Source organism: Pan paniscus, chromosome 6, assembly GCF_029289425.2.
Source record: "Pan paniscus chromosome 6, NHGRI_mPanPan1-v2.0_pri, whole genome shotgun sequence".
NCBI classification, from domain to species: Eukaryota; Metazoa; Chordata; class Mammalia; order Primates; family Hominidae; genus Pan; species Pan paniscus.
The window spans coordinates 38,951,011-38,965,274 of NC_073255.2; the positions used below are offsets into that span (position 1 = coordinate 38,951,011).

At 41.8% G+C, this 14,264-nt stretch overlaps 1 protein-coding gene across 3 annotated transcripts in view; it reads left to right on the forward strand.

The window, feature by feature from the left end:
• The window catches only part of BMPER (BMP binding endothelial regulator), a 249,954-nt gene extending 244,312 nt beyond the window's left edge, over positions 1-5,642 (forward strand). For all 3 annotated transcript variants that reach the window (XM_008964331.4, XM_024929696.4, XM_034963926.3), the window contains one exon: positions 4,241-5,642. In XM_008964331.4, the coding sequence (XP_008962579.3) occupies positions 4,241-4,422 (182 nt within the window). In that variant the 3' untranslated portion in view covers positions 4,423-5,642. The remainder of the gene's footprint in view (positions 1-4,240) is intronic.
• Positions 5,643-14,264: the final 8,622 nt, after the last annotated feature.

A 14,264-nucleotide genomic window follows, 5' to 3' on the forward strand; every position in this document is an offset into this window, starting at 1 on the left:
ACCAGGAATCCTTGCAAGACTTAAAGGGGAGCAAAGCCTCTAGAGGGCAAGGTGAGTTGAAAGAGGGTAAGGTGAGTTCTGAAAGCAGCGGAGTGGAAAATGAACTCAAGATTGGCCAGATGAAATCCACACTAGGAAAAGGAATGATGGATTGAATATCATTAATATGAAATCCCCATCCAGGAGGCATGCATTGAGCTGCTCCCCCGTGCCTGTCCCTGTGCCAGAACCTTTGGTTACAGAAGATAAGAGTCCTGCCCTCAAGAGCCCAGGCCTCATCGATACACTCTCTTCAACTGCGGGTACTTGTCACAGTGACCCCCAGAAACTTTAAAATCAATAGCTGCACAGGCACCACTGCAGATTCAGAGCAAAAACCTTTAGGGGTGGGCTGAGAAATAAATATTTTTTAAAGGCATATCAAGAGACTCTTATGAATATCTCTGATTAAGAACTATAGCTGTACTGTAATTAAGGGATTAAAGCAAATAAGCAAATAACTATAACATTAAAAGTACTGTGGGTTGCAGAGGAGAGAAGGCATCTTGGGGGGATATCTAGAAACCTATTTGAAGTGGGGGACATCTGAATTAAGATAAAACTGATTAGACTGGGAAAAGAATCAGAACTAATGGTAATAGATTTCAGAGGTCTCTAACTGGAAGTCAGAGATAAAACTGTAGTAATTGAGGAAGAGAGAGATAGAAGAGAAAACAATGTCGGGGGGAGATTCCAGGAGGTAATGTGAACATTTAGTGCCAGGAAGTGGGTAAAGAAACCCGAGAGAGAGAGAGGTGTCTCCAGGAGTCAGCAGAAGAACTAGAAGAGTTCACTGTCATAAGATAAAATGGACACAAAGACCAAATATTTTGCAGAGTGGTCTTGGGAAAATGGGAGTTGGCAAGATGTTGGTGGATATGAACATTAGTGAAAACTTTGGAGGGAACTGCTTCAGTCAAGGGGTGGGTGAGGAAGATGAGCTGTCAACATTAATGAATTGCAGAAGACTAGGCTAAAAGGACTGTAAATTCTTCCACAAAGTCTGGAGGTGAAAGGAAGGAGAAAATAAATCTGATAGTTTAGGGAATATTTGTTGTTAAGTAGATAGGGAGAAGATTAATTTGCTATGACAAAGAGTAGGGCAAGTTCTGAAAGAGATGGGGCAGAAAAGAAGAATGGCAAATCCAGGATGGGTGCAAATGACAAGAGGCAGTGAGGGGTAAGTTAAGGGTACTCCTGCAGACGACCTACAACCAACGCTGAAAGAGGATGAGTGCCCTGGGATGGGGAAGTGCTTCAGTAGGGCTTGAGGTAGAAGAGGTTGGGAAATAGTAGGACCTAATTTTACTTTGGAAATAGTTTTCTTCTCAGTTGCTAAAAAGGAATGAGTCTCTGAGTGACTGAAGCATGAATGTAGGGTTTGTTTGCAGGATCAAGTCTCAATCTTGGCCGCTCATTAGAATTGCCAGTGTGGGGCAGGGTCGGAAGGAAAGGGGGAGTGTTTTGTTTTGTTTTGTTTTCTTAAATTACTGATATCCTGATCCCACCCTGAGGTGTTCTAATGTAATTGATCTGGGATGAAGTCTGGGCATCAGGAAGTTCCCCAGGTGATCCTAACTTCCATTTGTGACTACCATTAGTCTACTGAAGCATAACAACACATGAATACAATTACTCTGTATAAATACGATATTCAGCTTGGATGTTTCCAAATCATTAAGCAAATGCAATGTATAGGGTATTCTGTTAGTCACTGAGAAGAGAAAAAAAGAGGACTTTGAAAGGATCAGTGAAAAGTCAAAAGATTATCACAGAAGCCTAAATTGAGAGACTTAAAGGAAGGGTTATGTCAATCCACCCACTCACTCACCCATGTATCCATCCACTCAATGTCCCAATAGTCCTCTGAGTACTAAATGTTAAACACCATACTCCTGCAGAAGGTAAAGAAACAGAACAGTGTTCCCCTCTAGTAGCCTATATTTGAGTTGGTGTGTGTATGTAGCAAGAGAGAGAGAAAGAGTATGAGAGGATGAAACTGATGACTACAATTTCATGTTGTAAATGCAGTGATGGGATAAGCAGCAGGTGCTCTTCTTATCAATCAAGGAACATCCATCCCATCCACACAGAAGAGGTGGGAATTCAGTTGGAAAGGTTGGGAACTCAGTTGAGAAGAATGGAAGATGGGGTGAATGGTGGTGACATTCACCAAGCTAGATAATGGCACCAGATCAAGGCACTGGAGTCCACCATGCATGAGGGAGCCCATTGATGTCATCTGTAGAGAAGAGCAAGGGCACAGATCACAGAACAGGGTAAAGAGTGGGTAGAGGACAGATCCTGAGATGCAAATGGAAAATTCCAATCCCCTCTCTGTTGTGGTTATGTCTGTTTCATAACAGCTTTATTTAGCAAATATTTATTGCTGGCTTTCATATCTAATGCTCGCCAAGTGCCAGAAAATGTGTGTGCTAGAGATGTAGTGAGGGACCACACAAAACTCCACCCTCAAGGAGCTTACATTTTAGTGTTGGAAGACAGAGTAAATATGATACGATGTCAGGTAGTAGTACGTGTAAAGAAGAAATAAATAGGGAAAAGAGGTAGTGAATATGAAAATGTTATTTTGAATAGGAAGTTACCTTTGAGAAGGCACCTCAGAAAGCTGAGAGTGAGCCAGGTGTAGGAATCAATAAGGCATAGATGATATAGGATGTTTCAATATAAGTGACTGGTAATTAGCTGCTACTAACTCATCCCTCTGCTGGTGTATCAGACAGCAGCCATGTCATTTACCTCTATCCCCAAAGCATCTGGTACAGGGACTTTGTTCAGAGCAGGTGTTTACCTAGAGTCAATGGTTTAGTTAACAGTTGAGGCAGGGATAAATAAATAATGCACCAGTGCTTACTATGAATCTATACAGAAAAATGTTCATTATAGAGTCAAGTAGTTTAAAGTTGGTTTTATTTAGAAGTTTTGTTTCATACAACTTGGTTTTTGAATAGTAAGAGCTGATGAGAAGTCATTGATTACTCGCTGGATAGAATATGCTCTCTCATTTGTTTCTAACCAGTGCAATGGATATTTGAGAAGCCTTCATAGAATTTATTTTATGGTGCTTATTAACTTTCTTTTACTTAAATATGATCAAAGATCAACATTTTGTGGCAACTGTAAATGCATAACTTGAAAGACTCAAAGTGAGGCCCGTTTGCTGGCAAACCAGTTCTATCTTTAAATTTTACAATTACACGATTCCTTACCAGGTATTATTCTGCAAACAGCATAAACAATAGAGGCATTGAAGCTGAGAATGTCTTCCATTGTTATTACTTTTGTTTAAAGGAACTTTAAATGAAGATGGAATTGTTATTGGTGTTCTTGGAGGGTCCCTGATCTAAATTCCTACTTGTGTCAACATTCCTATTCTTGAGGAATGAGGGGCGGCCCCTTCGACTGTCACTGGATGTAACTGAGATGGAAATGGCTGTGTGTCAGAAAACTTCCAGAATGTTTGCATTATTTTTTTCTGACAAGTCTAGTCATGAATTTTCAGGATCTCTCATAATTTTGTCAAAATCATTTTGCCTCTAAGTCAATAAAGATAGTAAATTGGCTGTGACATGGCAACATCATCATTTTTATATTGTTTGACCCAGCCAGCTGCTGTCCTCCCTGCAGTCACATATCTGACTTTTCTCTATTTGGCTTACCCCAGTCTTGCTCCAACATGCCTTAAATTTATTAATTTAACACACGATTACATTGATTAAAATATGTCACACATTCCCAATATCCTTGGTAGGTTTTTTCTCTGTGGGTAATTTCATATATTTGAATATTGATGTAGTTGCACAAAATATTCCTATTCATCACAGCTCAATAGCTGAAAGGACTATTTGCAGCAGATGTTTTATACTATTTAGTTATTTGTACAATAACTAAATAGCCTTAAAGATTTTCCTATAGCCTTACACATTTATAGTTTATCTTATCTAAGAATAAGATAAATTCTTGCTCAAATCTACCTGCATTTGTTTTTATAGATGTAGCTGATTTCCAGAGTGTTCGAAGAATGTTGGGTGTTTGTCATTCTCTTGTTAAAATGCAAATCTGATCCTGAGCTATGGAAACGTCCATGCAGTGTCATGAGCCTGCAAGAACGGCATCTGGCTGAGGGTGAATTAATGGGGCCTTTCTCCATGTTATGCCTTTGTCTCCTTCTCTTTTTCAGCCACCCAGTGTAAGCATGGTGCTGTGTACGATACCTGTGGTCCGGGATGTATCAAGACCTGTGACAACTGGAATGAAATTGGTCCATGCAACAAGCCATGCGTTGCTGGGTGCCACTGTCCAGCAAACTTGGTCCTTCACAAGGGAAGGTGCATCAAGCCAGTCCTTTGTCCCCAGCGGTGACCTTTGTTTCGATCCTTAAGACTCTGAAATCTGGTGACTTTGACACTGAAGCGGAAGAGCCAATGAAGGACTGCAGTATTTGTGTGCCCGATTCTGTAAACACACACACACAGAGTATATATGTGTATATATATAGATATATTCAAAAACATTGCATCATTTATATGAACTATAGGGGGATTATTATATGTATATTTTTTGCTATAAGACATGTATTGTTTCTAGGATCCTAACCTGTAAGCCATTGAACATGTTGTATAAATACACCAGGTGTTTTTAATTTAATAAGGTGGCATGCAGATACATTGGATAGTGTTAACATCACATACATTTGTCATTTTTAAGGAAGTTTTCTAAGAGCCCTCAATTGCCTGCCTGTATTAATTTTAGTTTGAGTCAGGATTTGTAATGGAGTGGGAAATGTGTTTCTCTGGAGAAGGGCACATTTATCTAGGGGCATTTCAGGTTTCCAAAGAAAGGAATGTATGCCTGGGAAAGACAGCAGGAGATTGGTGACCGGCCCTAATGGTGCATGAAAAGCGAGTGATAGGCTGTTAGAATGTATTAGGTCATGGGCTAACATTATTTCCAAAATTGATTGGCTGGTTGCCAAGAAGTATATATTTGTCACTAGGGCATAACCGAAGAATCAAGTGATTTCTTGCCATCCTTGCGTAGTCCTCAAGTCTTCTAATCATCTATGTGTGTATGATGGATGTGACCATTTATATGTCATGTGTTGAGATTAAAGGGTGTCTGGATGACATGTTAATTTTATTGAGCATGAGAAAGTATTTGAAGAAACTGTTGCACAACATATGATGAAATTTTGATTTCTCTGAATCTCAGAGTAATTTAAGATGGGCAAATCCAATGAGTTGATGTAACCCATCTACATTTTGTGGCTATTTCATGTATAAAATGAAAGGCTTTAGTTATTTCTAGAGGAGTCCCATCCAACACTATTTGGCGACTGTTAATATGTTATAATTATTAGACAGTGGAAAAGCCTTTATTGACTAATTGATTTCACCTCAGTCCAAAGAACAGTCTCTATACTTGCTCTCATTTACTGATAGGCTGCTACTAGTTACCATTTGATTGTCTTGACTTTCGTCTTCAGTTGAATTGGTGAAAACATCAACAAAAACAAAACCCACTGTGTCTTAAAATAAAATGTTCTGCATTGTAGTCAATAAAGGGCTTAAGATGTAAAACAATGCATTTTCTCTCTCAAGATGTCCTGTGTTATACTTTATAATTAGTTGTATCAACTTCAGATTCATTAAATTTTAACAGCTGTATTTAGTTATAATTTTTGTATCTTACAACAGTATATATAAAGACTATTATTAATAGACAAAAGCAAACCCACGTTTTTGACAAGCCAGCATGTTGCCAATGCTCGTCAAAGACATTTATGTTTCTTTTACATTCATGACAGCTAAAGTATTAACTTGGATTTTTTTTTTTTTTTGGACTGGAAAATCCCTAGTTGTTTGAATTAACTGAATAAAGTGCAGGGCGTAATAGTGACTGGCTGGGGGCACTGGGCCTTTGTTTTTTTTTCATTCCTGTGTTTGGATACTAATCACCCTCGTATCTGCAGCCTGAGGTAGTCAGGTCATTGTTTCAATGCTGCCCTTGGAAAGAAGACTTTGACTTAGGTGCTTTGGGATCTAAGTGTGGTTTGTGACTATCCCCATTATTTAAGCATTTGGGGGTCTCACTTTTGCTTATCTGTAACACAAAGAGGCCATGTAGTATAGTGAGCAGGGTTGAGAATCGGGAAAACTAGACCCCTGCCACTAACAGGCTAGGAGACTTTGGGCAGTAATGGGAGGCACTGAGGGTTTGCAAACACTTTCCTACTTGTAATCTCATTGATTCCCTGCTCTGCCCTGACAGGAGGGGTAGGGAAAATCAGTTGACGTTGCCTGGTGGTTCCTACCTTCTGTAAAACGAACAGATTCCTTAAGATTAGCTTTAAATCCCTTTTCAGTTCACTGTTGGTTCTCATCTTTGAAAGAGGGCAGCATAAGGGAAATGATGGAGAAGGGAGAATTGTGGATGGTTATTTATAGCTCATGATTCATCCAAGGACTGAGTTATTCTCCCCATGAGGCTAACCGGCCTCTTTCCCAACACTTAATCATGGCAGCCAGGATGGGTAAATGATGAAAGCTCTTCTGCATGAGCTGGTTTCATCATTTTGGGTGGGTTGATTACAAGTTTGTGTGGCATTCCTTTAGCTGGGGATTAGCTTAATCTCTGTACATTTTTCTCATTTCTAATTGAAGAAGAAAGGGAGGGCAGAGAGGACAGAAAATTACTTGGGTTTACTAATTCAAAGAGCCATCTCTGATGGGAGAGGGTGAGGAAATCAGCTGAATGGTTGGCCTGCATATTCTTTTTTAGGCCACAGGCTACAGCTGAGCAATGGCTTAGTCTAATGATGGGGCACAATGAGGATTTGCCAAGTGCTTCAATGAGAGCAGTCCTGTTTCATTCACATGGGATGTTTTCAATTGGTTCTTCAACTAAGCTCTTGCAGAGAGAGATGACTTGAAATAAAAATGTTCTATGAATATTGAATTTGATGAGAAACAAGCACCCTCGATGAAGAACAAGCATAATTATGATTCTAATTGCCCATTGTTGGTACTCAGTAAAACTAAGTTCTTTCTTCTCTCCCTCTGTAAATAGGAATATTTGAGGGTCCTGACCTAAAATTTTTTAGCTGGGAAGAAAAGATATCTCTTTGGCATCGACAAGAGCAATTTTTGTTAAAACTGTGGTACACTAAGAATCACTAACTCTTCAGATTGAAGGCCTCACTCATCTTAACTCATTGACTGCTTCCTGACCATCAGACCGTCCTGTAAGAGGGCATCTTTCAATAAGAACGAGAAAGACCCAGGAGGTTGACTAGCTTCTCCCAGCTTTCACTGAAACACGGATAAACCATTTCAACTGGAAAACTCTTCCTTTTTATGAGATATTTCAGACATACAAAAAGGCATAGAGAAAAATGTTGCAAACACCCATGACTACATTAGCCTAATTAAGAAACATAACCTGGTAAGTAGTCAATAAATTTTTCTTGAATCAATAAATAAAACCTGATAAATGCTGTCTCATGGTTGCACAGCTGTTTGTGGATTTGTTCAGTTTGAGCCTGACTGCATTTCTCTTCACTTTGCCACTCTTTGTCTTCACATTCATCTGGATCTGACAAGTAACAAGGACATGAGCTGGAAAGCTCTTGGAGTGGGAGGAGGAGACTGCCTTCAGGGATAGGCGCCAAGATATTTTAATTAGCGATCTCCTCCAAACATAACTCTCAGGAGCAAGCAAAAATAATCTCTGATTCTACATCCTGGAGTACAAGCTTTGCAAAACTTGAGATTTTAATTCTGAAAAATGACAAGTTTCAAGTGGGCCAGAAGGAAACAACAGGGAAAAGGAGCAAATGCTGATGATTATTCTGACGCTGAGTTAAGAACCCGGACATTCATTTCTTTAAGGGGCTCTTTCTGGCTTTACAGTCATGTTGCTACACTGGGTTTATTTAAACCAGTTGAATGACATGAACATGCATCAGATCCATTTTTATTATGGTCCCCTTTCAGATTAATTTGAGCAAGCTAGCTTGGAAAAGGTCAATGTGGTGGAAAAGGATGAGAAATTTATATTTAGAGAAACTTGAAAAGTAGGAAGGTGTTTCAGGTAGAGGGAGAGCAAATCCCCTGGTAACAAATAGCTGCATACCTGGGGCTGCACCATAAAAGGTGCAGGCTGAAGGGCAAGGGTGAAGCTTGTGGGTGTGAGATGTGGCTGGGAGGTGGGAGTGGGGTCTTAGGGGGCTGGGGTCTTAGCTCCTTGTCATGTCACATGACTAGGTCGCATCTGTCTAGGTACTGGGCTAAATAGACTGAGGTGCTTGGAGCTAGATGTCACATCTGGGGAATCTTAGGTCCTGTCCAACTGCCTTGAGAGTGGAGGAGGTGCCAAAATCTCCATCACACATTCTCCACATGGCTCCCTGGTGGGCTGAGGCACCAGATGGGTAGGTCTGCTCCAGCTATGAGTGGTGTTAAGCAATAGAGTGACGTGACCAGCCAGGCCTTTGTTTCAGTGAGATCAGTGACTGAAATGAAAGTGGATTTCCAGTCAAAAGACTAGGTGGGAGTCCCCTGAGATAGTCCAGGTGAGAGATGATAAACCCCAAGACCACGAGGTAGGAAGTAAAAAGGGGAGAAGTTTGTGACAGATTGGATGGTGGATAGGCCAGTCTCTGGCTTGAGTAACTGGGTGGCGATGATGGTGCCAATTTCCCACAGAAGGAACACTGACAAGGGAATATATCTACAAGAATTTCTACTGTCAATCAAAGTGTTTTCTGCTAAGCTGTATTTGCTTTAATTCAACAGACATTCTGAACATTAGGTTTAAGACATGGTCCTTCCGCAGACAGTCACGGTGCAGGATGAATGGCTTGTGGTACGAACCAGAGGGCCATACCACTGGCCGTGGGAGCCTCAGGAAGCCCCATTTGAGGTTTTCTGTTTGGGAGAGTGTCAAGAGTGCCAGAGAAAGTGACTACTGAGATGAGTCTTGGTAGAGGACTAAGTAGCCTTTACCTTTGCAAAGATGTGTGTGTGTGTCTATGTGTGTGTATGTGCATGTGTGTGTGTGTGTGTGTGTGAATTTTCAGGAGTGGAGTAGTCTGGGCATTTAAAGAACAGGTAACTAAGCAGATAAGGAGAGAGACAAACAGGCAGTGTGGGTGTGCAGGGAACAACAGGCTTTGGGTTCTGCTGAGGTGTAACAGATTCACAGAACTTTTTTGAGCTGTGACAATGCAACTTAACACACCCTGGGAGGCTTTTTCAGGCTTCCCTTGGTTTCTAGTGGGATCCACACAAGTAGGGCTTGAGGCATTTTGTTATAAGACACCTTGCCTCCTGCACCAGGCTGTGTTTGTGTTTCCTTCATCTGTCTTTTGAGCATCTAGAGAGGGAAAGGAAGGAAGAGGCTGCTAACAAGAGTGTTCTTTCTGACCTTCAGTCTTCCACTGCATGAAGACAGGCGTTGGTTGCTTTAACAGAACTGTTCCAAGGTAAATACATTTCACCACTGCTTTTGTTGACTTGCTTGACTGTAGGCTGATGGATAGAGGAGGCTTAGAGTCTAAACAGCTGGTCCTGCTAGTGTCGCCAGCTCGGGTGACACCTATGAGTAAAACGCCAGGAAACACAGCTTGCCTGGAGTTCTGTTGGAACAATTCTGTCATGTTCTAGCCACTTTGTGTCATAACCTAGCTTAGGCCTTAAAAACTTACATAAGCTACTTCTCTGCTTCTTCCAACTGGAACTTGGCTAACTAAGTTATTCCCCTGAGAAGTTTCTTCAGCTGTGAAATTTGGGGCTTAAGGAAATGTTTGTAGTGATGAAAAAGATTCACCTTGGCTCCAAGAGCGTAAATACCATTTATTATATTGTCATTTTCACCACGTTCCTATATGTAAGTTAAAGAATCAGATCCTGAACAGCTCCTTCTGGCTCCAGTGGTTAGGGGGGCAGTGGGGAGGAGAAGGAGGCAGCAGACTGGCTGGGTTCCCTCCATGCCAGCAGGCTGCCTTGTGACAACGTGATCCTGCAATGTGTTCCGGTCTGACCCCTTGTGGGCACTTCCGTGAAGAAGGTGGTTCAAAGGGTCCTCTCTACTCGGTATGAATTCCCATTTTGCTCTTGAAGACAGTCAGGCCAGGGGGATTCTGTCTTCCTAAACTTATTTGCTCACTTCACTATTTCTGAGAACAAACAGGCAGTCAGAAGAAAATGAAAGCTGGAAGGAGAAGAGAAGATTCAGGTTTATCCACAGCATCTACCATTCCAGATACACCCCAGGAACCTTAGAGAGAACACAGGACAACTGGCTTGATCGCACTGAAAAGCATTCTCCATTCTGTTTTATGGGATGATGCTTGAGGAATATCTGCTTTCATAGTCAAAGCAATGCAGCCTATTTTCCATGATGATCCACACACTGTCCTGATCCTGCGATTTTCTGAGATGTATTTGAAAGAATTTTTCTGATGATCTGTGAACATGCAAAGACACCCGACTCCACCAGGCCCTGGCAGGAGAATTTAGACCCCAAACCAGGGTTGACTTGCCTGTTGAGAGCACATTAACTCAGAGCAGGATTGCCTCACCCTTTCTTTGCTTTGTCATGGAGGTTCAGGCCATAGAATGGTTGGGTTGCTTTGGTTAAAGAAAATAAAGATGGCAGCTAGAAAAGCCTCCCAGTGGAACCAGAACGTCCAGCTGAGCTGGGAGGTGTTTGCTGTGCCTGGACTGCTCCGGAGGGTCAGAGTGGATTCATCAGTTTCTCCCTCTTCTTTGGGAAAGGTCAGCAAAGAAGAGAAGGCATTTTCCATACAAATGAAATTATTTCCAAATCTGTTATTTATTTCCTTTGGTTTTAAGTAGGGGGAAAAACTGCAAAAATGTCAAAGAACAATATGGTGCACATTTTAATTTTTTATCATAAAAATCTTGGTAAAATAAAAATTGTTTTCAAAAATTTTGGAAATCTTGTTTTATTGGATTCAAATTCTATCTAATTTCACTTAATAATTGTAAATTATTTTTACAAGCTGCTTTTTTTATAAGTAGGTTTCCAGTGCATATATTCTGAATGCAATTTTGCAAAGCAAAATTTGTTTTTCTTGAAATCGGTTCCACGACTTATTGTTCATATCATTAGGCCAATTTGACTGTTTTGTGAGAGCGAGTGTATTGAAATGTTTGCCTAAATAATGTGTATGAATATTATCAACCCCACATCACTTAACATGTGTTATCTTTATAGCAGTAATGCTTGCAACTTCATTTGTTTCTTGCATCATTCATTTGTTAGGCTCCGAGCCTAAGTACACAACTCTTTTTACTATGAAATAAGAGGCCCAGTAGGAGACAGGGAGAGACAGTGAGGCAAACAGCAAAGATGCATCAGATACAACCACAGAGATATTTTTGCATCACAGTCTGAGAGGAGCTGCTTCACACAAGAGTCATGCAGATGTGGCTTTATCTATGTCACCTCCGAACAACTGGAAGGAAATAAAATCCAGTTCCAAGACTCATCCTATGAACTGCCTGGTCTAACCCACATTGTTTTCAGGAATGTGCCTTTGTGACACATGGCAACAGGTTGCCCTTGTTAAAAGCAGCCACTGAGCTTCATCAAAGCTGTGATCTGTCATCCAAATGTCTAGCCTGTTGTGATGGAGGCAGATTTCCAGATGGCCCAGCCTTCTAAGTGCATGGGCTGGCTGGATGTTGGGGATGGTGAGAGCTGGACTCTGACTGATGCCTGGACCTTGGGCAGTGAGCAGGTGCTCCAGGCAGGCCTCCACAGCCCATGGGTGTGGGTGTGCACGTGCCTGGGGAGGAGTCCCTGCTGAATGTCCAGTGATCCTGTAGGACTGGCCTCACTCTGCCTGCTCAGGCTCCTTCTCTGGCAGATGGGGAAAAGGCTTCCCTCACCAACCATAGGGTCTTAGCATTTCCAGCTAGAGCCTGGCAGTTGGAATAGAGCATTCAGGGCCAAGGGCAATTCTGCCACTAGGAGAAACGGGGCCCGGTGTAGCTCCCTGAGCTTTCTCACCAGGAATAGGAAAAAATTGTCACATCAGCTATCAGCTATTGATTGTGTCACCCTCCCCTCTGTAACTGCCCTCTTCCTCCAACCTTCAGCTTCGTCTCTTTTGACTCTCTCCTCCTTGCCCCAAATGGAGGTGTCCCCTGTGTCTCTCTGCCATCTCCCATACCCCAGTTCCAAACTGGCCCATCTTCCTGGCAGCATTTTATGCTCTAGTTCTTTCCTGGCACTAAAAGAAACATAGCTGACCTGGTTGCTACTCCCTCAAGAGTCAATTTGCCAACAATATCAGTGAATATTTTCATATTTTTGTCTTGGGTCTTCTGGCATTAAACCAATGGTCTCATTTCAATGTGGGCATTTTAGGCACCATATTAGATCAGAAGGGGTAATATTTAGAGAAAAGGTGGGCCTTTTGATGCTCGCAGCAATGTAGGCACAGTGTAGACACTGCCCAGTAGACTGGCACCGAGGCCTGGCTCTCTTTGCCACAGACCATTTGAAAACTTTCTGGAAAACTCTTTTTTTTTTTTTTTTTTTTTAAGACAGAGTCTTGCTCTGTTGCCCAGGCTGGAGTGCAGTGGCACGATCATAACCTCTGCCCCCTGGATTCAAGCGATTCTCCTGCCTCAGCCTGCCGAGTAGCTGGGCACCCACCACAATGCCTGGCTAATTTTTGTATTTTTAGTAGAGACAGTGTTTCACTATGTTGGCCAGGCTGGTCTTGAACTCCAGACCTCAGGTGATCCACCTGCCTCTGCCTCCCAAAGTGCTGGGATTACAGACGTGAGCTGCCATGCCTGGCAATGGAAACCTCTTTTAATTGTAGAACATTCTTTCCATTTTTAGGTAGAATGTCTAGAATTTTTGATATCAAAAATTCACTGATGAAAGAGATATTGTTCAACTTACTTTCTCTTTTTGTCTGACTCATATCCCCCCGCCTCCTGAAGAGAAGCCTCAACTCTTTTCCTACAGCAAAATCAGTGAATTTTGTAAAGCTTTTCATTAGAATGGTCCTGGATGAAATTCCAGGGATATGTGACATCAACTTTGTTGCGTATCTTAACATAGTTTAAGCAAACGGTTTTCCAGTCCAAAGATAATACAAAAAAAATTTGTCATTCCTGGGCAAGATGGCTTATCTCTCATGCTGACTCCAATGAATTTTCAGGTATTGTTTGTGTTCTGTGTCTGGGACTGTGAGTTCATCTCCAACTCTGTAGAAAGAGGGCTGTGAGCTACTGGCAAGGCCTGCACAAGAGATGACCTGTTCTATGTGCCCTCCTACAAGTTGCTGGATGCACAGACAGTCTGAGAGGATCTGATTTATTCTGTCCCCCAAGATCATGCTGTTAGCATTCATAAAGACACTCTAAAAAAACAAAACAAAAGACACACATACAAAACCAAGCAGAAATTCACTATCCCTTTATGAGTCTTTTGGATAAAATCTTATGTTCCATTTGACCTTTTGTTTGAGATACAGAAATTCCCGACTGTGAAAATGTAGTGAACCAGCTCAAGCTGCTTGTCAAATTGCAGACTGGAAACCTCTGCTTACAACAAATTGGTCTAATTAAGCCTTATTAAAATTGGTGCCCCGGGGTGAATTTTTATCCCTTGCACAAAGGATGACATTGCAGATTTCCACATACAATGCAGGCGACTCTGATGCTTTTACAGGTGAATTTTCCAAATGGGGATAGCAAATGTGCCAGGGACAGCATCCCTAAAGCACATGAGGATATATAACTGCTCAGTAATTGCAGTTTTCATTTGAGTAAATTAAATAGCGATGAAAACAAAAGCCATGTCCTATCTCTGCAGTGTCTCAGAAATCTAGGCTCAGGCTGGTGGCAGAGGTTGGAGGCTGTCAGAGAGCTAAGAGGCCTCCTGGGGACATGGCACTTGGCCTCCTTGCCTCCCCCAGTTGCCTCCCATTTCACTTTTCTTTTCTCCTCCCCTAAAACCTCAGGGGGGATCTTAACAATGGGAAAAGACTCCCAACAGACCATGTTTCTCTGCAGGGGTGGCCATGCTGACTTTCGACAAGCCTTCATTCTAATGTGGCTGCTCATGCTCTGAGGACATCACATCTACTGGAGCTAGAAACAAATGAAAATAGCGTGGAAAAGCTGCCATCACAAGACAGGTCATCACAAGACTGC